The following is a 26,051-nucleotide window of genomic DNA, read 5'->3' on the forward strand; positions in this document are numbered from 1 at the left end:
ATCTGTTTGTTGTTGTACTAGCAAGCGCCTCGCCGTCACCCATCAGTTCCATTTTCCACGCAGTCGCGGGCACGAAATTCACCTTTGCTTGCACTTTCACGGCGGCTTCCTGCGATGCTTCTGGTGACACAAAACGCGGCTCCAGGTGCACCTGAATGGTGCACCTGGTGGTCATGGACAGCGTGGCGGGGTCGCATGAAGTGCCAAGAGAACCCGCGACATGCGCGGTGCCTTTATCACTTGATGCTTCTGGCGATGCAGAGCGCGGCACGGAAAGTTCAGAAGTGCCCCCCGTGCTCGCACACAATGTTCCGTCTGCGTGTGAAGTGCTCGGCAGCGACACTGGAATGGCGCCACCAACACTCGTAGCCACACACAAAGTACACGCCTACGCGGCAGTAACTTCGTCAGTGTGCCGCACATCAGAAGTACTTGAAGCAGACGACTTCTTCACCATCGGCGATTTTCGCTTACGGGTGTCATAGGCACGCGCTGTCTTGTACTTCAGAGGTCGCCAACCCATGATCGCCAGTGAAAGCCGTTTCCGAAACTATGCTCCGCGCGTACCGACGAACATGGCGAGTCGAGGATCTCTGCGCAAATGACGGACCCGATGGACACTGCGAGCAGCGGAGTCGAGACGTCGAGAGGCACGCAGAGCAGACGACACACCCGGCAAGGAGACTAATTGCGCAGCGCGCTGCTGTCACGTGGCGCGCGCCGCCAATCGGAAATTATCGGGTGACCTTGAAACTTTTGCTTTTTATGCGTTTGTTTCCGCTCTGAAGAGACCGCTGAAGCGGGCAATTTGAAGTGTGAGGAATGCATTTCCATAGAGACCAAGATGGCCGCGCTACGTTGGGCAGTTGCCGAGAAATCGGGGCTTGAAAAACACCATTTCTTCGCGATTTGGAAGAAATTTTTTGCCACTCCTGATCGTCAAAACAATGATCTGGTGTACTTCTTAATGGTTTTCGACGATGAGAATTTGTAATTACACAAAATATGACTTGTAAAAGCAGAAAATAAATATCTCAAAAAATCGCTTTTTTTGACCATTTTCTGCGAGTTGAAAGCCACGTCCCCCCTTAAACAACTGCACTGCCTAGTATGGTATGCTGACGAGGAATCGGAAATACTTCGTTCTGGCAGAAATTTCTCTGTCGCGGCGTTCGTTGTAGCGGGGTTTGACTGTAAAACAAAATGCAGAAATTTGAAGCCCATACAGGCAATCATGCCCACTTACCCTGACACCTCGGGAGTTGGTTCGCAAGAACTTGCGGACGACCAGCAGTAAAAAATCAGTCTCTTGGTCCCTCTCATGAACCTGACCGGAAAATTTTAGAAGACAAGAGGAAAAAAAAGCATAAACTATGATGCTAGCCAGCAGGCTGGGATCAATCTAATGTCCAATTAATAAATTAGGACTTTACAGGAACTGATAACAAGGATTGACTAAGCAGAAGGAAAGAAGAGGGTTCTCCCATTCATGGCCACGCTGAAGCATCCCCTACACCACCCCAAAAGCTACTTAAAATTTTGCAAAAGAAAATGACTTCCTTCCAAAAAAAAAAAAAATGCCATATAGCAAAGTAAATCCAGTTACCAACTCAACCACACAATACCCTAGACAAATTCAGTCCACTTAACGGCCCAGGTTCATTTTTTAACTCTCAATTTCAACGACTATCACCAAGTTTGTTTTGTTCCCTAAGCTGCAGTGTTCTCTCCTCGTATCACAAAATTAACCTATTTTCCCTTCCAAAGCCTGCCGTGAACAGCCTGCACTTCCGACAAAACATGCGCAACTTCAGCAGGTTGAAGCAGCCACACCTCCAGAAATTCTCTGACAGCAACCACCCCATCTCGCAACATATCAACCAGACCGCAATAACTACGCGCTCACCTCGTCAATGATCACGTGCGTATAATCGTTCATGTCTTTCTTGGCGATGAGCTTCTCTAGGAGCACCCCCGTCGTCACATAGGCGAGCCGCGTGTCGGCCGATGTCTTGTTGTCCAGGCCCACCTGCAAGTTGCAAACAGAAGAGATTAGAAGCAGCGGGCACAGGCTGTGTGCCGCACTTTGTGGGGCTCCTGCCAAGGCTCCCAATGCTCAGACCATGTCTTCTTGGATTGTAATGCGCATCTGCTGCTCCAGCCGCATAAGTAGAAAGGTTAAGTTCTTACCCATCTGAAGTGGTTTATCCATCCATCCATCCAACTGACATGACAGATGCAGCAAGGGATTAGGGGCGGAATGACAAGTCGTCATCATGCTCAGACCAAGCATTGATTGGCAATGCAGCCAATCAGCATGGCACATTGCCATGACACCATGTGTGATGTTCTTCGCTAGACCAATTAGCGTGACCCATATGCCACGGCGTCATATGTTACACTGCCCATGCCATGGAAATGGGAGAGGTGACATCAACAGCTGTCGCTGTAAAATGCGCACAGACAGTAACTAGCTCTACTTGCAGTCTTTTGCAAAGACAGACCAAAAAGAAAAGGGGAGAGACAGGCCACAGCACCTGATAGCCAACGATGGTGCCCAGTGTCCACTGGCGCTCCTGGCAGACACGGTTTGCGACACTGATGGCGGCGATCCGACGTGGCTGGGTCACCACGATGTTGCAGTGCACCCCTTGGGAGGCACAGTGCTCCAGCACAAACTGCGGCACCTGTGTGGTCTTGCCGCAGCCCGTGGCACCGTGGATCACCACCGCCGGGTAAGTGTCCACCATCCGCAGTATCTGCAGTGGCACCCACGTAATATGAACAGGACATCCCTAATCTGGTGCATTTATATTGTTTTATTTATTTATTTCTGTACACTGTTATGAAATGGTGTGCTATTGCAGGATTAGGTGAAAAACAACCTCAACTTGGGGCTCCAGAGCATGCAGAACTACATAAATGTACTCTTTGCAGATGGTCAAAATACAATGCAAGAGCGAAGAGCATAAAAAGAAAGAGAAATGTGCAATTGACCTCCGGGTCCCGAAAAAAATTAAGGAACACAGACAAAATCTGTGCTAAGTGTGCTTGGACATGACATCACTGTCACATGATTAGTGCGTGATGTGACCTTACCACATAAAGTCACCAGCAGTGGGACCTCGCCATCACGTGACATAACACACAGAGTGTTATGCCAATGCTCAACACCCATGCTGCTCACAGAGTCACGCCATAAGTGAGTCACTAAACTTGGCAACAGCTTTCCTTGGCAATGAAGAGAAGGCTACACAGGGGGAACATCTGTAACTACGTCTCTTCGCCAGCAGTTCAGCTGCAGGACGGCCACCTGGGCCTTTGTTCGCTGTGCAGTTGCTTCGCTCCATGGCTGGCGCCATCTATGGGTGCTTTTTGTAGGCAGACATGTCTATACAAGTGGATGTAATCAAAGGAGCTGTTTCCACAGTGACTCTCTAAAGTTGAAAATGTGCACTTTTGTTAGAAATGTAGCTTAAATAACGAGTACCACTAATACACCGTGTTTTAAGAGAAAACTATCAACTGCAATCAGGGACCATAGATCACTGATTAAGGGGAGAGCCTAGTCTTGAAAACAAAATTTTATTAATGTAGTAATAATTATGAAATCATCAGGGAACATGTATTTTTGCGCGCTGATTCTAAATATGTAATTTACTTTCATGTAAAACAATTTCTTGGGCACTTATATAATTTTTATGAAATTACATTGCGAAGAGCTTAGAAGAAAATTTGCTGTAGGAAAATCGCTGATATATATGCCATTAGGTCGTCTTGATACTAAGGAATGCAATAAGGGTAAAATTATCATCCTGGCTATTATAGAACTTGAGTTATAGGGTATTGAAGCTGCCACTTCAGAAACGAGAATACAGTAGAACCCCGCTGTTACGTTCCTCACTGCTGTGTTTTCCCGGCTGTTACGTCATTTTTGTCCGGTCCCGGCATAGCTCCCATAGGATCCAATGTATTGGGTACCCCGCTGTTACGTTGTAGCTGTGAAAACATTCCCGCATGATACGTCGCAACCTGGCACCCCGAACCCGGCCGGGCAACGCGCGCCAACCGCCATTTTGACGAGTCTTGGCCAGGCTTGGCTACGGAATTGGCTACAAGACCATGGCCTCCGAGATCACCCCCTTGCACGCGTGTGGGTAATCTCGGAGGCCATAAAAAGCCGCATGCGAGTTGGAGAGATTGCCACTAGATGGCCACTGCCTCGTCAGCCGAAGTGAGTAAAACCCGCGGGCCCACAGCAATCCAGTCTTTCTTGTTTGTGCGGTTCAACCCATCCGAGTCGTCAGTGTCCTTCCGTCAACAGCTACGCTGCCTACGCCTCGTCAGGCCTCGCTAATCCAGCTTTTCTTGTTTGTGCGGTTCAACCCATCCGAGTCGTCCGTGTCCTCCCGTCAACATCTACGCTGCCTACGCCTCGTCGGGCCTCGCTAACACCGCGAGCGATTTGTCGTCCTTTGATGGCGTCGTGCAAGCGCAAGGCGCTTTACCTCGAGGAAAAGCTGGATGTTCTCAACGCAGGCGACAGGCAGCCAGCGCGGAAAAGAGTCGACATCGCCAAGGATCTTGGTCTGCCACCCTCGACGCTTAACAGCATCGTCTCGAAGCGTGCCGAGATACAAGGGAATGCCGCGCTCTTCGGCCCGAAAGCTAAGCAGGCTCGTGGCGCCAAGTATGGAAACCTCGACGAGTCGCTTCTTACTTGGTTTAAACAAGCTCGTGCTGCCGGTGTTAACTTCGACGGCAGCATTTTGCGCGAGAAGGCGATGGAAATAGCCGACCGACTGGGCATCAGTGACTTTGCGGCGTCAAATGGCTGGATCGACCGTTTCCGGAAGAGGCATGGGATCGTGTATACGACGGTATCCGGGGAAGCAGCAAGTGTAAACTTGGAAACAGTCGACGATTGGAAGGCCACACTATCTGCCATAATTGAGGGGTATGAGCCTCGTGACATTTACAATGCCGATGAAACGGGTCTTTTCTTTCGGGTGCAGCCATCCAAGTCGTTAAGCCTGAAGGGCGAAGCATGCCACGGAGGCAAATGCAGCAAGGAACGATTGACGGTGCTCTTTTGCTGCAACATGGATGGCTCGAACAAGCTGAAGCCATGGGTAATCGGAAAATACCGAAACCCACGGTGCTTAAAGAACATTCGCCTGCTGCCATGTCACTATAGAAGCAACAGTCGTGCATGGATGACGTGTTCTTTGTTCGAAGAATTTCTTCGTTACTTCGACAACAAGATGGGCTCCCAGTGCAGGAGTGTTGTCCTTTTTCTGGACAATTGTGCTGCCCACCCGAGAGACCCGTCGTTTCTTCGGAACGTTAAGCTTGTTTTTTTTCCTGCAAACACTACAAGCCACTTGCAGCCGTTGGATGCCGGCATCATAAAGAACTTAAAGCACTCGTACAGGAAGTCCATCGTAAAGTGCTGCCTGGCGCGTACTGATCGCGGACAGCAGCCTACAATCATTTCAATACTGGACGCTATGCACTACGTCGCTTCAGCGTGGACTGCAGTGAGCGCGTCAACTGCACAGCACTGCTTCGCGCGGTGTGGCTTTCGCATGGACGGCGGAGAGGAAACTGCCACGGAAGCTGAAGAGATGGAAGCAGCCTCTCATGACCAAGAGCTGAGTGAAGCTTTGAATGCGCTGGGTGCCACGGGAGTCACGTATGATGACTACATCGCCGTGGATGCTGCTGTCGTGACGTCCGAGTGTCAGAGTATCACCAAGATCGTTGCAGACTCGGTCACAAGTGAAGCCTCAGACTGTGATGACGACGAGGAGCACGAGCCGCATGATTCCGGGGAGTTGGCGGACCCGAGCTTTGGAGAAGCCGTCGCGGCTCTGGACCTCCTCCGCAGGTACGTCGCACCTCAAAGCGACGCTGAGAGCAATGCGGCTTTCCAGGCCATCGAGTCACGCGTGGTGTTTTCCAGCGAGCGGAAAAAACGGCAATCGACCATTCTCGATTTTTTTAAGACCTAAGCTCACTTGATGTCGAAATAAATTGTTTCAAGGCAAAGCTGCACTGTTTTCATTAATTTTCGGACCTTTCCTCACTGTTGCGTTTTTCCGGCTGTTACGTTTTTTTTTCACGATCCGGTGAAAAACGTATGAACGGGGTTCCACTGTACTCACTTTTCTTCGCGTTTCTGAAGCGACAACCTTCAAACCCTATAACATAAGTTCTATGATAGGCAGGAAGACGATTTTACCCTTATTGCATTCCTTAGTATCAAGTGAACCCAATGGCATACATATCAGCAAGTTTCCCGCAGCAAATTTTTTTCAAAGCTCTTCACAGGATACATGCATAAAAATTACGTAAGTGCTCAAGGAATTGTTTTACGTGAAATTAAATGAGATATTTAGAATCGGCACACAAAAATACATGTTCCCTGAAGGTTTCTAAACGGTGACTTCATTAATAAAATTTTTCTTTTCAAGACCAGGCTCCCCCCTTAAGAACAGCGAGAGTGTACCGGCTCTGCAGCTTTGGCTGCAGTGCAAAAAAAAATAAAAAATTGTTGCAGAGTATAACAGCTGCCACCAGCGGTCAAGAAGCATTAGCACCAGCATCTTCTCTTCAGATCCAAACCAGTAAGCCCAGCAACGGGCTCATCATGCATCAAGCTCACACTTACCTGATCGCGGCAGTACGTGACAGGCAGGTCCAAGTTGGGCACGTGTGCATGCTGACAGTAGGTCTCATACACAAGCTGGGTGCTCTCCACCGACAGCTCCGCGAGACCCGCCTGACTGCCCACCACAGAGCCTGCCACCGTGCTGAAGTCGTCATGGTTCGAGTCCACATGAGAATGGCTGCCCTCCAAGGATAGCCCTGCGGAGGCCTTGGCCTCTGCTGCTCCAATCTAGACATGAGAAGAGCACGAGTTAAACAAGCAAATGAAATGGGCTAGTTAGTGGGCACGCAGCAGGGATCACGAACATAAAAGCCTTCCAGTCCGATTCATTTCTGCTTAATCCGCATTTGCGGCTTGCATTTGCAACTGGCACAAACAAAAAAGAAAGGGTTTTGTCATGCAAGTTGACGGGGAAGTGCTTTGACGAAGCAAAGAAATCCTTCAACGCCTTTGCAAGCATTCAGTGCATCTCCCAGTCCATGCAACATACTGAACAAAGAAAGATGACCTTGCCAAGTTTTTGCAGCAGCCTTGAGCTGAACAAACTCGTTATTGTAGTACCAGTGAAAATTCAGGCCACGCTGTTGGCCGTGTAGAGACTGCTGCAGTGAATGTAGCTCAGAGCCAGCATGTACTGAAACAACAAACTCCACTAACAGGAAGGCATTCCCATTGCAAAGCAGCATAGGCATCTGCCAAGGGCGGCCTGAAATTTTCGACGAAAATATCTTTTTCAACAGCACCCTCCGACCATGCACAACCAGCATAACAGCCAGCCGGGACAAATTGCAAACGCAGATTAGACACCTCTACTTCGTATGAGAGCTGTACTGCTTGTATCTACACAAAACACAGTTACCGTATTTATATGATTGTAAGTTGACTGGAATGTAAGCCGATCCCCCCCCCCCCCCCCCCATAACCCATGTAAGAAAAAAAACAAAAAAACTTGGAGGCTTTTTAAGCTCGGCCTTTAACAGCAGGACGCGATAGCATTATCCGGCTGCCGCCGCTTATCGTCACGTTCCAAAATGGAAATGTATTAGTCACTGCACTACTCGTTCACGCTTGGGCCATTGTCCTCACTAACGTTACCGTCACGGTCACTGCTGCGGTCCCACAGCACGTCATTTTAATGTCATCGAGCAGCGAAATTCCGCACATCGCAAACAGCCGCACCACATCGCGTGGGACAGCTGAAAATTTTGCCTCACTGCAAGTCTCCCATTGTGAACGTCGCACTTGCGGCTCGGCGCGCAGTTCGTGTCTTCAGCGCAAAGGATGACAGTCATCTTGAATGTAGCCGTGAACGAGTGCGGACGCTTACCGGACCCGCAGCACAAATGACTGACAAAGCACTACATTAAAAACTTGTAAAACGCGGCCGCCAGTCGTGAAATGCATCAGAGCCAAAGAGAAACTACATGTGAGCGGCGTCAGCTACAGACACTCCCCGGCATCGAGTAGCGGTGCCGCCACGATTGGAACAGCGGCCTTTCCTTCATCTATCGCCACTCCCATGAGCGCTGAGTGCACAGTTGAAAGTAAAAAAAAAATACTGCGAGGATGCTCAAGCTTTTCCTTATGAGCAGAACGTGATAGCGTTATCAGGCCGCCGCCACACATCAGCACCTGCAATCTGCAGCCACGTAGAGGGAGGGGGGGTACTATCGCCAGTTCTGAGCGTTGACATAGCAACCACTCTGTAGTATCCCGATATCTCATTTGGCTAGCCTTTATTTGTGGTGCCATGCTTTGGTTTCGATTGTAAGTCAACCCCCGTCCCCGTACCTCGGATTTTCACTTTTTAAAAATAGGTTGACTTACAACCGTGTATATACGGTAGTGAAGACAGACAAGAAAAGCCAATGAGAGTCTTGTCCACCTTCTTTAAATGTGTTTCTGAGTAAATCCAAGCAACGTGGATTTCATACAATGCAGTTTCAACAAGCCCAACCCTGAGCACTTCTTAACCTCAATTTCAATATGCTCATCCCCAAAACTGCAAAAACAAGCCAAAACAAGTGTGTGTGCTTTTGCCACGCAAGCAGGGCCAACTCAAAATCTCAGCCACACAGAATGCACAACAAATGAACTCTCATCAAACCTGCTGCTCGTCTATGGAAAAATAAATTTTCGTGTTGGCCGAACAAGATCAACACAACAATTCGTAGTAAACAGCCAAGCAGATGGGCAAGCTGGTTTTCACTGAGACGCGGCGCTAGCACAAACACAAAGAAAAAGTAAACCACAACCTGGCATGCTACTATTGTTCCCTTTCACCGTTTCCACTTGCCCTGCTCGCATTTGTGTTAGTACTAAGTCTTAATATTTAAACAGAATTTCCAGCTGTTAATTCAGGTCCGGCGGGCACAAAACAAGAGCATGACACCAAACTGACATTAATAAAAGGCATGCCCGCTGACAGATAACTTTCTGGCACACAAGATTCGGCCGACACAGCCGATGTGGGAACCAACTTTAAAATTACGTGCTCCCCGAAGCAACCTTTCCCGAATAAGGCCCAAGGCACAGCAATGCTAGTGCATTCCCATAAAGAGCAATCCCCAAACCTGAACATGCTTAGACGAAAATGCCTTTCCAGGGTCCCATTAGTTTGGCGCACCTCTTCACTTGCAGTACTGCAAGGAATGATGCTATGAACCGACACACAATGCTAAAGAATCAAGAAGAAGAAGTGGGCTTGGGCACGGCATGTACTGCAAAGGCATGGTAACCGCTGGTCCTTAAGGGTAACGGAGTGGATTCCAAGGGAAGGCAAGCGTAGCAGGGGGAGGAAGAAGGTTAGGTGGGCGGATGATATTAAGAAGTTTGCAGGGATACTGTGGCAGCAGCTGGCAAAGGACAGGGTTAATTAGAGAGGCATGGGAGAGGCCTTTGCCCTGCAGTGGGCGCGGTCAGGCTGATGATGATAATGTACAGCACTCACCTCTCTGGCTAGCTGCAAGTCTTTCTCCTGATATTCTTTGACATAGTCAATGCCACTTGAGCTGAAAAAGCACCACCATCATCGATGTGATGAAGAGCAACTTCAAAGCCACACAGTCTCATGACTTAAGTATACATACAGTGTGTGGTTCTCAACGTTCCAAAGCAGCACATGGTCTTAGTAAGGTATGGGTCTGGGCTAGCATGTAAACCATGCCTGACACAAGCATGCAAGGAACACAAGACAAGTGAAGACGACAGACAAGTGCTACTTCCAACTAAATTTTATTTGAAAGATGAGTCGAAATAGACCTGCGTGGCAACACGACTTTGATGTCGTGCTTCTGTTATAATTTTTGGTTTTCTTTCCTCTTAAATTATTGTATATATTTCAACCAATCTTTCATATAAAATTTATTTGAAAGTAGCTCTTGTCTTCTGTTTTATGCACGCTTGCGTCAAGCTGCTTATGGGCTACGAGGGACACCACAGCAGAGTGCTCCGGATTAATTGTGACCACTCGGGGAACATGCACTGACACCACACAGCACATGGCTGCTTTAGCATTTAGCCTCCGTCAAAAAAATTTGGGGAGGACACTTCAGCTCAGCCTTAAAGATATGACGCAGGTTAATTCCCATATACAGGGTGTTTCACCCAAGACTTTACACAATTTTTAAAAATAGACTTTCTGAGTTAGAAAAGTGCTTTTTCAGTATAGCATTATCAGCGATTGGTACTTCAGAATACAGCTAATACCCCTGTCACACGGGCATTTCAAAGGCCCTCGAACCAATAGCCTATCGACTCAAAGGCCATTCAGCGCTGCTACACAGGAAGTTTCAATGGCCATTGAGTCAATAGTCTATGGGGCCAACGGAGCAGCGCGGAACTCTATCGAGATTTCGAGGGCCTTCAAGCACTGCCCAAGGTTGCTAGCGTTGCTTCGAGCGGCGCCAAGCGCACTTTCGTACACGATACGTTCACGGTACAAAAGCATGAACAAACATTATTCTCCTAAACTTTAATGCAAGCAGTCTGTACAATAATTTTAAAATTGTATCAGTGTGGTTTAAAGCCCATTAATTTTATACTCTCCATCGCGGAAGATGGAAATGCCAGCGATATCAGCTTCGCCAGAGCGCTACAGAATTATGACAGCAAATGCTACAAAGGCAGTGTCTTTCAAGACAACGCAAGTGGCCTTTGATAACAACTAAATACTTCCTGTGGCTCCATATAGGCGTATTTCAGCACTTAGTACAGATTTATAAAATATTTTTGTTATTTGTGCAAAATCAAAAATATCGATTGTGGCGCCACACAAACTTGGCGTAAGACACGAGAACCATTTCAATGGCCATTGAAACTGGCCGTGTGACAGGGGATTAAGACTTGCTAACTAGCAGGCTGGTTAACTACTATTAAATCATTAACTTTTTAACTATCCTTATTAGGCTCCTTATTTATTGACAGGCATGTATCCCAGAGTAAGTAATATCCATATCAGTTTTTATAATTTCAAAAATGCAGTTACCCTTTGTGCAGTGGACCAACAAATTTGGGCTATTTCGACGAGTTAAATGCACTGGAAGCTGCTTTGCCTGCAAGCCTCTCGATGATAGTGAATTTTTATGGCGCAAGGGCATCTGTGGCCAAAGAGCACCATGGCACAGGGTATTTCCATTTGCTCAAGGTGGGGTCAAAGGCCCATTTCCCAAACATTTCACCCTGAACAAGCCGAGCACCAGACCAGGGGAAAGCTTGTACCCATTGTATCACCGGTGGGTACCCAACAGCACTAGGGATTGAACCCCGCACCTCCTGCATTCGAGGCGGATGCTCAACCACTAGGCCACTGCTCTCTCTAAAGCACATGTATTCTGGCGCGCTGGAGGCAAAAAATTGTTGGGCCACTGCACCGAGGGTAACCATGTTTTCGAAATTCTAAAAACTAATATGAATATTACTTACAGTGAGCTACATGCCTCTCAATAATTAAAGAGCCTAACAGTAATAGTTAAAAAGTTAACTATTCAATATTAGTCAACCAGCTTGCTAGTTAGGACGTCTTAGCTGTATTATGATGTACTACACTGCTGACAATGCTACACCGAAAAAAGCGCTCTTCTAACTTTTAAAAATTGTGCAAAGTCTTAGGTGAAACACCCTGTATGCAGAATGTCATTCTCTACATTACATTCACAGATCCCTGGGAGTCCTCATACCCCTCCTGGCGCAATGCTGCAGCGATTAAGCGATGTGCCACTGCCTTGCGATGGCAAGTGCTCCAAGAGCTGGGCCTTGCGTATCCTAGATTGCTTTTCCCGAGTGACCAATCATTAACTGCTACCTGCCACGGAGGCTTTGAAAATTAAATGGTTTTGAAAAAACTTATCGTGCCTCCTTTGTGTGCCAGTAATATTCAAAATTTTCGCTTTGAAATCATTTGAAGAAAAATTGTTACTTGTTTCGAACCGAAAAGACACCATTCACACAAGCCTAGCTGTCTCTGGAGACAAAATATGGCTGCTGAAAATATGGCATGATGGGGTGTCTACCTATACTCCGTCTCACAAGATGTTTGCAGCACTACGAAAGGTACAGCTCTCTCGTCCAATCAGGATGGCGCGCACTACATTAGTGTGTTCCTACGCGCCTGTGGCTCGAGCTGTGAGCACGCGCTGATTGGTCCCGATACGGCAGGCTTGCGCTTTGCTGCTGGGCACCTGGCGCCATCTGGCGTCCTCAGAGCGACCTGCGCCTCCACACTTAAAGCCTCCGAGATTATAAGCCACGCTCGCTCTTCATCGGGTGATCTCGGAGGCCATAGTTTTGCCTTCCTCTTGATGAGCGCATTTGTACTCCAACTGCCCCCGCACTCGACGCGAAGCGCTTCAAGAACATTTAAAGCCACCTGCTTCGCCTGCTTGGGGAAACAGCGCACTGTCGGTGTAGAGCACACAGGAGACACAACAGACTCGTCCGACGCCATGTTGGAAAGTGGCGACGCATCACTACCTCGCAGCAGGCCTCCGCAGAGCTGTGTCCGTACGGGGCTTTGTCTGGTAATTTCACCAGTGATTGAAACACTCCCTACCATTTAAATATACCTGTCCAAATCATGTTTTTAGTTGCAATGCTTATTGTCTTGATTAATAGTCATACACTCCTCAAATATTCGAGGGACTATTTTCTGCGTTTCTGCAGCCCTGATTGGACGAGAGAGCTCTACCTTCCGTAGTGCTGCAAACATCTTGTGAGACGAAGTATAGTGTGATGCACTTTGCAGTGGCTAGATGATGGGTGTGCACTGAAGGGACATCAATGCAGATACTGAATACTATTAGAATGAGGCATCAATGTCCCAAGATTGCAAATACAGTTGAAACTGCTTATAACGAAATGGTTTATAATGAAATTATGGATAAAACGAAGGAAGGACAATTCCCCTTGGAAGATCTATCAACATGGGCTATAACAAAGTAATTGCCAGGCCGCTTAAATTTTGTTATACCGAGGTTCAACTTAAGCTTCTTATCAAGAACAGGGCTTGAACAAGGTAGATTTTAATCAAATGACATACCAACTCCCCTTGAAAATTCGGGCAACTGTGTCTGGTCAAGTGAATTGGTTCATCACTTTTGTGTGAAACACTCCTCTGATGGCAAGCACTATTTTCAATAACGGGAAAGTGGTGCTCCGAGTGCTAGTGAGATACAAGAAAGTGATATTTCACTTATTCGCATGCTGCCCTGCAGGTTTGCACACAAATTTTAGATGCACAAGCCAAGCACAAGCTTTCAGGGTCATTCACGCTCTTTCCAAAGACAAAGGCCACCATGTCTTGTACCGCAAAGGATGGCAAACAGAATGCAGGTATCATTTCTTTTATAAATACTGTAACAAAGTACAGTCTGAACAACAGCCCAAATGGTTTCATTTTCTCTGATTTGGCGAGAGCCTGGAGGAATAAATGTCCCGTCATAAAAATGACGTAGCACCGCTCACGTTGCGCGAGGATGTAAGAGGTTACCGGGGCTTCATTTGCGATTTTTTTTCACAATGCAATCAACTTCACACACAGGAAAGAAATTCACGTAGCATTTTAAAAGGGTAATCTACCAGCCTTGTGTAGTTTCTTGTTCCTGCTCATACTCCCTTTTAGTGTATGGTGGAAAAAGTGCATAAAGACTAGGACAGAACAACTTCCGCCCAATTTCCTGCCCTAATTCCTCTTAGTGTTCCTTGAATGGCTAATGCAACTGGCAAGAGCAAACTGAAGACTCTTCACCACTCACAACTGCCTTCTAGGCTGCTCGCGGGCCTTGACATCCTCCGACGACGGTACTGGTGGGGCAACCAGCTGCTGGTTTGACACCAGCTTCTTGATGGGCTTTGCAGCACTGAACACGCTCAAAATGTCGCCAAGAGAAATCTGGGCTGGCGTCTTCTCCATGGCTGCAGCTGCCGGTTTTCCTCCCTGAGCAGGCAGCACAAAATACTGAGCCCATTGTTGAATGGAGAACCAAAAAATATGCGTTCAAGATGCAGGGGCAACCCATCAAGCCGCGCCATCCATCTAAACTCAATACTCTAAAACAGCCTCTGTCCCCTTTCGACATTTTTTAAAGAACTAATCGGCTGCAGTTCGAGAACAATTAACGGGTAATATATTTTGCGAGAACGGTAATAAAAGTCCGTCCATCTTACCTCCAGTTAAGTGATGTTAGCAGAAAATGCTATGGTATGGTACATTCAGTTTAACGTCCCAAAGATGCACATGGCCATTAGAGAAGTTGTAGTGGAGGGCTCCCAATTAATTCAGGACATCTGGGTTCCTTTCACGTGCACTGACATCAAACAGCCCAGCAGGTAAACGCCACAGTCACTGAGGAACCGCGCCGAGCGTTCGCACAAAATGAATGAATGAATCCAATATAACGGTAAACTGAACACTGCACCGTGGCCTAGCAAGTCGGCGCGCAAGTACAGGACTGGAACGCTGACACATGGGCATAAAATACTTGCATACGTCCAATTGGATGTCAAATGCATTTCGTTCGCTTCTGAATCCACTTGCACAGAGGGCAAAAACCGCGTTCAGAGCACACCAGCTGCGTGCTCCGGACTGCGAAAGCAAATGCCAGAGCTGAGCCATCAGCAAGACAAGACGATGCGAACGCACGAGCGCACGTAGCTCCTGCGTTCTAGACAGCGCACTGCGCTCCGTGCTACCAACAATTACGGAAGGCCAGCCGAACGAGCCAGAATTCTCACTAGCGCAGCCGGCAGCTTCCGACGAGGCTCGCGTCTGTCTTTAATTAAAACCCGCCATTCAATGTTACTTTCCTATGCAAGCGAACCACACGAAGTGGACGCGGCTCTACACTTCAACGCGGAAGCTTCGAAAGCGAGGAACGCCAGCAATAAACACAAACACGGACGACAAATGCACTAATTACTACAGCAGAAGCGTTTAGGAAACGTGCCTAAATGGTTAAAAGCACTGTCAGTAATGCTCGGCAAGGCAGTCGAATATGACAGGCGTGACAGCGGTAGAAAAGCGTGTCACGAACAAAACACTGAGAAATTTCACTGTCCGCATACTCACGCCAAACCGACGAGGCGCAGCAGGCCGCTTTCAGCTAGAGCTAGAGATGAAGTTCAGAACTACCTATTCAGTTAATTACATTCAAAAATTGCTCGCATATCAGCTCGCAATACAAGTTAGGATTACAACGAGCTACAGCGCACGCGGAGCTACATGCACATGCGAGACACCATTCGAAACACCAATGCGACAGATGGCCCTCTAGCGGCGAAGGGCAAAAGTGGCCATCACTGATCTTCACTAGGGGCTGGATGCCGCATCTTGTCCCGGAAGTCAACCTTTGGCAGTGCATGAAATCGAAACTCAGCACGGTTTTTCAGTTTCAGTTCTCGTTTCCCACTTAGCATTTTGTCGTTTCGACATTCTCCTCTTTTTTCATGACAATGCCCATCTGTTGCGCCGCCAACTGTATGAGGAGAGCAGCAAAGTCCTCGGGAAAGACGTTTCAAAAATAAGGGTCCATTGCATCGCTATGGGACGACACTAGCAGACGACAGACCGTCGCTACACGCAGTACGTACGGAGCCTCGTGTGCTCAGCTCTATGTCGTCCTGTTGCGCTTGCGTCGCCAACACTGCTCTTTGTTGTGATGCGCGTTGTCGCGCTCTAAGCCCAAGTTATACCATCAATGGGGTATACATTTAAGAAAGAATAGGTGCAAACCTTCATTAGGCAGCCGACTTTGCAGTGACCATTTTATACCGAATTATGTTTAAACCGAACCGGAGTGGGGGCGAGGCCACAATCTGGTGGGGTGCCGTCGGTGTTCTGCTGGTACACATTAGCGCGTCCAAAAGGTATATGGTACTACTTTTTCGACGGAGTGTATCAAGTACTGTTTCGTGCTGTAGCAAATTATGCCTGAATGCATGGGCTTTATTCGTGATGCTTAAAGCAGTTGACTTCTAACAGCGCTCGTCGCATGCGCTGCTGCATTCGTCTTTCTCGTCAGCAGTTTCTCTCGTGCTGTGTGGCTGAAACATGGCTGTGTTATTAAAAGCACGTTTGGAAGGTAAATGACACCCTAAAACGATAAACATCAGCTGCCGTCGATGAGAAGAGACATCGTCCACCACCAACCCGAAACTGAGACAGCGGCAGTTCGAGTGTCAGGATTTCCGCGCCATATTGCCTTTTCTTAATAATATTAATTGGTTTTTGGTGGAAAGGAAATGGCGCAGTATCTGTCTCATATATCGTTGGACACCTGAACCGCGCCGTAAGGGAAGGGATAAAGGAGGGAGTGTGCTACACGAAAATTTGTTTTTAAGATGGCCTAGACTGATCGTCATTCCACTATTTCCCCTAATTACGCTCGTAATGCAAGAACCAGATCAGAAAATAGTGTTTAATGCACGTACTCCTTTGCCGCGGCATGGTGAGACCTGCATGCCTGTTTTCTTCGGTTTGTCTGAAATTACAGGGTTTCCCAAGCAATGCACACATTTCTCGCGTTGAGCTTGCTTATTCCTTTGATATTACAGTAGACGTTACACGAAAACAACGCGAAAAACTGAGAACGGAAGGGCGAAAGACGCGACTTTTTGCTTTGAAATACACAGCTACAGTGCTCTAGAATATTCTAGAGCACTGTAACACAGCAGACACCGAACTTCCGGGACATGCCTCCGAACTTCCGGTGGCTTCACTTGCGCCCACTTCGGAAAGCGGAATGTGGCATCCAGCCACCCAGTAGAGAACAGTGGGTGGCTGAAGTCACCTAGCCATGACTTGTGAAATTTTACTCTTGTCTTGCTTTTAGCCACCAATCACATAACCTTCGCTTGGTTACTTCTACCCGCTTAAAATCTACTTTCCCTTCACTGTCCTTAAATCCCAATGCCTTGAATAAATCAGCCCCGCTGCTTTCCACTGTAGGGAGAAGCCCTTTACAGAAAAGTATCAAGTGTTCAGCCATTTCCTCCTCTCCGCACGCAATACACAACGTGTCTATCTCGTGGTATCTGGCTCTATATGTCTTAGTCCGCAAAACTCCAGTCCTGGCTTCAAACAACAAAGAGCTTCCCTTACAATTATCATAGATATTTTCTTTGGCAATTTCCTGCTTAAAGGTCCGGTATGTTCCCAGTGCCGATTTCGTCAGCCTCCCTATTTTCCACACAGAGCTCTCTCTGTTTCTATAACCTTTTTCTTAACCGATAATTGCTGATTTGACCCTTACTGCTGTCCAGATATTTGCTTGTAAATTTTCTAGTTCGCTTTCTCCATTTCGTGTGAACATTCTTTATATACAGATATCTGAAAACTTTCCTAGCCCACTGCTTTCCCCCATTTTTCTCAATCGCTCCTCAAATGCTCTTACTGCTAGCTTCTCTGCTCTCGAAAGACGCCCATCCCATATCACCCTGTACCCCCTGATTTGGTGTATTGCCATGTGCTCCCAAAGCTAACCTCCCTACGCCACGTTGTTTAATTTCTAACCTTGATTGAACATCTGGTCTCATGCACAGGACCGAATTACCGAAAGTCAGGCTAGGGACCATCACCCCTTTCCAGATCCCTCTTACAACTTCAAACCTATTGTAATTCCACAGTGCCCTATTTTTCATGACAGCTGCATTCCTACTAACTTAACTCATTACATATTTTTCATGCTCTGTCAGATACTCAGCACTGTTATTTATCCACACCCCAAGATACTTGTACTAATCCACTACTTCTAGCATGAACTCCTGTATTCTATGCTCGCCGCCCTCTTCATTAAATATCATGACTGCAGATTTTTCCTCACTAAACTTGAAACCTAATCAATCTCCCTCTGTACCACATATGTCTATCAACTTCTGCAAGTCTTCCTTGTTGTCAGCCATTAGCACTAAATTATCCGCGTATATTAGTCCCGGTAATGACTGTTTAATCCATTCCCCTGGCTTGAAAAAAGAACGGTTGAAGCCTAGTCCGCTCCTCTCTAGCTTGGTCTCCAACCCTTGCAGGTACGACATGAACAACAAAGGGGACAGAGGACATCCTTGCCTAAGCCCCCGCTGTATCTCTACAGGCCCTGATAATTTTTTTTTTCCATTTTATGAGCAATCTGTTACCTTTATATATATCTTTTAAAAGATTAATTACTCCATCCTCCACATCCAATGTGCCCAGTATGTCCCACAAATACTCCTGAATAACGTTGTCATAGGCTCCCCTAATATCCATAAATGCTAGCCATAGGGGCCTGTGTTCCTTTTCAGCAATCTCTATACACTGCGTCCGATGAAAATAGATTGTCCTCCAACCTCCTTTGTTTCCGGAACCCATATTGTAGTTCCCCTAGCACCCCTCGTTCTCCACCCAAGCCTGCAATCTATCCTTTATAATCTGCATCACCACCCTGTAGACCACAGATGTCACTGTTATGGGACGATAGTTACTTACGTCAGCTTTGTGCCCATTTCCCTTATATATCACGTTCATTCTACTTAATCGCCATTCATCGCGGACTTTCCCATCCACTATCATTTTATTCACTACCTGTATTAATGTTTGCTTGGATTTTGGTCCTAGCTTCTTTATCAACATAATCGGGATACCATCTGGTCCTGTTGATGTGCCACTAGAAACCTTCTCTGCCCTTTCCCACTCTCCTTGCTCAAGTGAAGCTATTGCTGTAACCGGTCTATCCTTCGATAAATTATGTACAACATTCTTTTCTTTAAATTTTTCTGTCATCCTTGGTCCTATCTGTTTTATTACTTCATCCCCTTGTAGTTGAATACCCTGATCTGTAACAATAAACCTTTGTTCTAGCCTAGTCTTATTACTCATTGCATTCAGATGCTTCCAGAATGTTTGAACTACTTTTCTATCCTTTTTATTTACTTTTGACATCCATTGGGCACCTTCCCTTCTAAATTTCTCATTAATCAAATAGGATGCTTCCCTTCTACACTTTATGAAGGTATCCCATTTTCTGTCTACTTCAACTTCTGGTTCCCCCCCTCTTCTTGGAATATCTGTGTTCTCTGGACGCGTCCTGACGTTTCTCAACCGCCCTCTTGACCTTCTCGTCCCACCAATTCTTGGGTTTGCGTTTTTTCCCTTTTAGCTTTACTTGTACCTTAGCTAGCTCTAGCTCCTGTAATCGAGTTAATTTGGTATGTCCATTCTGTTTCATTATCCTCAAAGATTACTTTCTCAATTTGTTTCGCTGCTGCTTCCAATTGTTTTTCTGAGTAAAAATTCCCCTCTGATTGTTCATCTCGCTTCAGTCCTACATTGGTTTCTCTTCTGAAGCTCAACTTGATACGCTTGTGGTCATTACCTAGACTTCTGGAACTATGTTCATCTAGGCTCATTACCTCTAATCTATTATACATCTTCTGTGACATTAGTGCATAATCTATCGTCGAGTGCAGACTCCCTGCCTCCCATGTTATGAGCCCTTCACACTTCCCGGTACTGCTGCATACAACTAAATCATACCTGTCACACATGTCCTGCAGCATGCTTCCTGTCGAATCCATGTACCCTTCCAGGTCTTCTATGTGTGCGTTCATGTCGCCTAATATAATTATCTCGCCCTGTCCTCCTAGCTCATCAATGTCGCTTGCAATACATTCTAACGTTTTCCTGTTTTACTCTTTGGCATTAGCTCCTGTCCACAGGTATACAAAGCCAAGGAGTGTTTGCTTCCCGGCCACTGCTCTTTTAGCCATAAATGTTCCTTGCCTCCAAGTTTAACCCTTTGAAAATTCATACTTTTATGAATGAATGCCCTAATTCCACCCCCCTTTCTGCTGCCCTCTGTTCTATTGCAATATTCCCATGCGTAGTCTGGGTTACAGGGTGGTTGCTCCATGTCTCTAAGTTGCGTTTCCACTAAACCATATACCATTAATTCCTCCTGCCTTAACTGTTTTTCTATTTCCTCCCATTTAAGTCTATTCCTGCCCCCTTGCATGTTAATGAAACCTATATCTGAATTAACTTGGCCCTGGCACTTGCGTCTATTTCTTCTCCGATGGTTCCATTGTCCCTTTGATCTTGGTTCTTCCTTCTCTACACTGGTTCCCTCAGAGCTTTGGGCCCCCCAAAAAAGCTGTTGCCTGGCGACGTATCCTACTACCCACCCTCTAGCCAGTGGCACCACCGTAGTGAATGCCATCCTGCGTAAAAGGGTGGGGCCTGATTTCGTACACTTCTCTGTTAACTTCCATTACCCCGTATCTTAGTCGCCGACTCATTAACATAATTACACGATTAGCCTCAACGACCCTTCTTTCCGTTTCGCCAGCCTGCCTCTGGACCTCTGGGATTGTGCATATGGTCACATGCACACTCCCAGAGGACTCTCTAAGCCTATGCATCCCCACTTCTAACTGCTTCTCGATATTCTGGTTCCTCCCCTGCAGCACATCACTGAGACCAGCATGGATAACGACAAGGTGTCCATTGCATCTACCATGCACTTCCCTGACGGCCTCCACCTGCACCCGCCTGTCCGCCTTCACTGTCATCAAACGCCTTCCTCAACCCTCGCTATGTTCGAGTCCCCGACCACCAGTACTCTCTTGAGCTAAAACCGTTCGCTTCCTGACTGCGACTGTTGCCCTCCGGATCGCACTAGCTGTATCTCCCGCCGCCGTACGCTACTGTCGTGAGTCTCCGTGCCCGTTTTTACCTCTCTCTCTTCCCCACTCAAAGCCTGCTGCGTTACAGCACTTTAGGATCGACGAGCCTCGTCCCCCACCTGACACTGACAGCGCCCCCTGCACCACTGCCCGTGATTAATTTGGGTGCAGCCGTGGTGTCGCTGTGGTGCAAGGAACCCGACTCTAGGGTCCCTTAGATTCACTGGATAATTTCATTTATCGAGTGACTCTATTTAAAAAAAAATATTATCCAGTGACTCTAATGAACCCTGGAACCGTCCGTGAAGGAGGTGCAGGAAAGTTGTGCAAATGCAGACAGCTTTGAGCAGACGACGCTAACATGCTCATAAGTATTGAAGGTGAATTGAGGGAGGTCTTCGCTGTCGTCGACTGGTCCTATGTCATTTTGCGAGAAAATGAAGGTGAACTATACGCTACAGCAGGTAACTTTCTGTGTTTTTTTTGTTATACATGCTACATGTAACATGTAATCCGTCCGTGTGCGTGCGAGCTCACACAAAACATTTTTTTTTTCAGACGGCACAGCAATGGTGTTTGGGCTGTTGGAAAAATACGAGCAGGGCGAATCGCGGGCGTGTTTTGCCGGCGCCGGTACTTCTGCCTGCACGCAGCAGATGCTGCTGGTTCACCGAGCGCTGCCTGGACATTAATTCTGCTGCGGCTACGGGGATGCCAGGGATCACGCAAAGCAGCGAGGTAGCTTTTAAACTGCTTTTAAAGAGCTAAATGAGCGAGGCGGGCTCTCGACGGCAGGTAATTTGTGGGCGCCCCCTATAGGCGTCGGAAAATATGCAGGGCCTTGAAGCGCGCCGAAAGTTCTTCGAACGACTCTCTAGATAGTCTGAAGAGCCTCATGAATTCGAAATTGAAGTAGCGATTGCCACCACGCTTTTATAGTACTTCGGAATTCGGCTGCAATCGGTCCAAACAGGTGACTTGTGGCAAAGGACAGCACGGAGTCGGTTTTCCTGGTATTCACTGTCGTAAGAGTAGAACTATTCCATAACAAGGAACTATGTGATGTCCCCGTCGTCGACCATGAAGGACGCAAGTCTCGTTATGAACGAAAGCGATCGCACACAAAAAAAAAAACACACGCGAGAAGTGCACCGCTGAACACCTCCACGGCGAGCAGACGACAAGAGCTGCCTGTACGCGCTCCTTTGAAAATTTTCGCACATAAGGTGCGGCGCTGCTGACGCGCTGCACCTGCCCCACAGAACTGGTCCTGGTCCTGCACTGCGCTGGCACCAGCGACACTTTTTCAGGACTGGTACCGTGAACCAGCTCTGAATCGAATAAAGCTTAGCTTAGCTTAACACGAGGCGTTCACCTCGTGTTAATCGTCGTGTGTGCTGTGCCATTAGCGCCTGTAACAACCAGCGGCAGCAAGCGCCCGTGCTTCGACGGAGCGAACGATCAGCATCGGTGAGTGTGTCACAGATAATAAGGAGGCCAAAATAAAATTATGAAGGAAAAAGGGTGAAGAAGACGGCGTGGATTAACCGAAGGCTAAAGAAGATGAAGAAGAAGCAATCGGTGAGGTGGAGAGAGATGATTGGGGGAGAAGAGAAGGAGAAGAAGACGACAAGGCTTACGTGGACTAACGCCAATGATATAAAAGGGCGAGGGAGAGCGAGGCACGGGGGGAAGAGCAGAGAAGCGGAGGCTCCGGCGGGTCGGGGACACATCGGCTGGAAGAGAACGACGCCGGCTAATGCTCCGGTGAGCTCGCGTTATACGGCTTCGCATCGTGGGCTGCCTGCCGTTCCTGAGCCCGTTCCGGGGTGTCAGCGGAGGACGCTACCACCTGCTACGGCCAGGAGTGTCTCCAGCGCTGTTGCCACCCATCCGGGGGGTGCACCCAACGCCAGCAGCACCGGCATCACCTACACGGGCGCTTGGACCTGGAGCTTATACGACGCAGCCAGCACCAGCGATGCCAGCCCAAGCACGTCGAACGCCGCCTAGACGCCGGCTACTGGATCCATACAACGCCGCAGCCGCAGCGAAATGCTGAAACTCAAGATCGCATAGATCAATCGAATATCTCATTTTTCGTGGATCACAGTTTCTAATTAACGCTTGCGCTGCTTGCTTGGACATGGCGAGTGCGACAATTTAGATGCAGTGATTATGAGAGTACTCTGTTCACAAACTGAACATTCGGGAGACAACAGCGAGCTCTGTGACCGAAACGAATCCACGTCTGATCATTGGAGTGTTTGTTTGCGGCGATACGCGCGATGAAATTGAAATTTTATCGCTCCCTCCTGCCGCTCGCGTAGGGTTGTTCGGGCTATACGAGCGTTGCAAGCCAGTTCACTGAAAGCAACACGCATTCTTGCCTACTCTGCTTCCGCCAGTACTCACTGGCTCACAAATACCAGAAAATGTGTAATTACACGGACCGAAAGGTTGGTACGCTAATGGAACGCTATTACCGCTTATTGACAGGCCGAATAGCCGCACCTGTGTTGAGAATTCCAATCTCAGTCGCCTAGGGACACTGCTCAAGTCATTGCGCTTGTCTTATCTCTGGCACGATCGTGCATAGTGGGTTTTTTTACAGTGCATTCGATGTGATTTCCCGCGCATGCCGTATGTTCTTTCTTCTTGCGTTGCCGTGGCTGCATTTTTGAATGCTTACTTTGCAGTTCGGTAAAAGTTCCTGTCGCTGGCATCGTTCATGCCATTGTGCAAATGAAGTTAGTATTTTTGTACTAACAGCATGTTTTTTTTTTCAGGTGGCGATGCACACACGCTCCCAATATTCGTGAACATGTTGGGTGGCGAAACGAAGTTGTGGCCACATTTTCGAAGTACTTACATCGTATACTGCTGAATTAAAACAGCTTTGTCAAGACCATCCAAAAGCTTGATCTCTTCAAATTTTGTACAGGGTATAGTTTGGCAAACCAGACGCTTTGCTTCGTTCTGCGCCCGACATTAAGCACGGGCAGTGGGTTTGCTTCTGTCTCCATTTCATTCACAAAATGCGCTGATGCGTCAGCTTGTCGTTGGCGCAAGTATTTTCTGTTCGCCAACTACGCCCACTACAAATGCAAGTCGGGGCCGGCGGGAAGCGGTGAAGAAATAGACATCGCAGACACGCTCCGTAAATACTTGCGGCTTTTTTTTTTTACTTCCGTCGACTATTGCCGCAACCGGCAATAAAACACTGATGTCTAGAGGACGTTAGCTTTCCGTACAACATTGCAGCTTTTGATGTACAGACGCAAACACGCGCTTGACCGGTGGCTAACCTGCCGAACGTTGCTCCGCGCACCGGATTATCAGTCCAGGGGAAGATGGCAACAGTGGGGTGTCGCGCAGCGCACGTGTTTGAGAGTATTTCAATTCAATTTATTTCCCAGAAGGTTCTGGTCGGCTGACTGGGCTAAAAGCTGTGCGTAAACAGCTTGACGAGGCCCCAGCCAGCCGTTACAAGGCATAACAGCACACATTAAAAGAATATTCATAAACACCGAGAAGAAAATGGTTGATACAACAATGAAACAAAAGGGTATCATGGATTCAAGTAAATGCAGTGAACATATAGTTATATTAAGAGGACACCAAAAATATCAGTTCGGCAAGTAACACTAACTGCAAGGAAATATGCATACAATCAGCTCAATAAATGACAGCAAATCTTACACACTTTATTAACACTTTAAACGAGAAGTTTGTTGAAAAAAAAACTAAGGAAAACTGGAGAGAAATTTTCAGCTAAGAGAAAGAACATCAGGTTACATCATTACAAAATAATGACGTAGTGTAGCTTTGGTAGATTTATTCGTCTCTTTGTATTTGTTGAGAATTTGTGGGAAGATTGTATTCTAGTGTCTGCAGCCTGTAGTCTGTTCGAAAAAACGGTACTAGCCATTTGTCTGTGTTGCGTGTGTTTACTGGATGGCTATTTTCTTTTAGCAGTGTGTTACCTTCTACCATTGATCTGAAGCTGGAAGGGAAATAGTATGACAACAGAATTCGCAATTCGTACATATTTTGAATCCTTACAACATTGTGCGCCTGGAGAGCTTGTCGAGTATGACCTAAGTAATCAAGATTCGCAATATGACGAATAGCTTTCTTTTGGAGCAGTGCAATTTTCTCTATGTTTGTTTTAGTAGTTGTGAGCCAAACTAAGGAACAGTAATTAATACGTGAGGCAAATAGCGCATTATATATCTGAAGTTTTATTTTACAAGGAAGAAAAGTGCGGCAGCGACAGATTGCTAGAGAAGGTTAGAAGAAAATGTTACCCCAAGTATGGTGTGTTCATGAACGATTTCAATTTTCTCACCAGCACAGGTAATAACACCTTCAAACCTGATAGCCTTGTTTTTTGGTCGAAATACCATCACTTTTGATTTTGTAGGATTGATTTTGAGTATAATTTTGAGTATGATTTTGCCCGCTCCTCGTAAAATGGTGTATAGCCTTTAAAAGTGTATAGTGGCTATAGTGCCTAAAATATACTGGCCTGTATATTCTAGGCACTATATAGTGGCTTAAAATATACTGGCCTGTATATTCTAGGCACTATATAGTGGCTTACATACATGGATGAAAAAAACACTAGGAGGAAGCGTGACGTCATAACCTTGAAGACTAGTAAAAAAAAAATATGGTGGAAAGCTTCATGGGAAATAAGCCCTCACGTGACAAGGCAGCGGAAGCTCTTAGCCAGATTTCGGTTTCACTCTCTCGCTGTCATAGAGTTTCTTACTGTTAACTAGAGGGAAAGCTGGCGCCCCGCCTATAAGAGTTTGCACGGAGCTTCCTCAAGATCACCTGTACCACCATGGGGCGGAGAGCTACCGACTGCAGAACTACAACTTTTGGCCAAAAAATAATGAAAAACCAAACGTTGTTTGCTAATCAATAATGCCCTAGCGTTTAATACGCTTTTCATAAATCGCAACAAACGAGCAGAAAAGCATGTAAGTGCAAATTTTGCTCAAAATAAAAAATGAATTGCTCTCCTATTGGCCAAGCATTTCAGACCAAAAAAGCCAATATTTCGTGTTTAACAGGCGCACTTTTAAAAAGAAATATGTTTTTGAAAAAAAAAAATGTCGCTTCAACATTTTAAAAGGTTTTTCCACAGCATTTCGGAAAACAAAAACATTTTGTTGGCGTCGTGTGCTGTTGCGCTTTCGCTACTATGGCTTTTGCA

At 46.9% G+C, this 26,051-nt stretch overlaps 1 protein-coding gene across 2 annotated transcripts in view; it reads right to left on the minus strand.

The window, feature by feature from the left end:
• spn-E (tudor domain containing 9 protein spindle E) overlaps positions 1–15,419 on the minus strand; it is a 134,870-nt gene extending 119,451 nt beyond the window's left edge. Inside the window, exons 1-7 of one of the 2 annotated variants that reach the window (XM_077665305.1) lie at positions 15,237–15,419; positions 13,924–14,105; positions 9,624–9,684; positions 6,674–6,901; positions 2,538–2,759; positions 1,907–2,029; positions 1,247–1,327 (exon numbers count right to left, since the gene is read on the minus strand). In XM_077665305.1, the coding sequence (XP_077521431.1) occupies positions 1,247–1,327; positions 1,907–2,029; positions 2,538–2,759; positions 6,674–6,901; positions 9,624–9,684; positions 13,924–14,081 (873 nt within the window). In that variant the 5' untranslated portion in view covers positions 14,082–14,105; positions 15,237–15,419. Of the gene's footprint in view, positions 1–1,246; positions 1,328–1,906; positions 2,030–2,537; positions 2,760–6,673; positions 6,902–7,887; positions 8,031–9,623; positions 9,685–13,923; positions 14,106–15,236 lie in introns of those variants that run through there. The other variant, XM_077665306.1, reaches the window with a different exon arrangement.
• Between the last annotated feature and the right edge of the window lie 10,632 nt (positions 15,420–26,051).

This window comes from Amblyomma americanum, chromosome 5, assembly GCF_052857255.1.
Source record: "Amblyomma americanum isolate KBUSLIRL-KWMA chromosome 5, ASM5285725v1, whole genome shotgun sequence".
Lineage (NCBI taxonomy): Eukaryota > Metazoa > Arthropoda > Arachnida > Ixodida > Ixodidae > Amblyomma > Amblyomma americanum.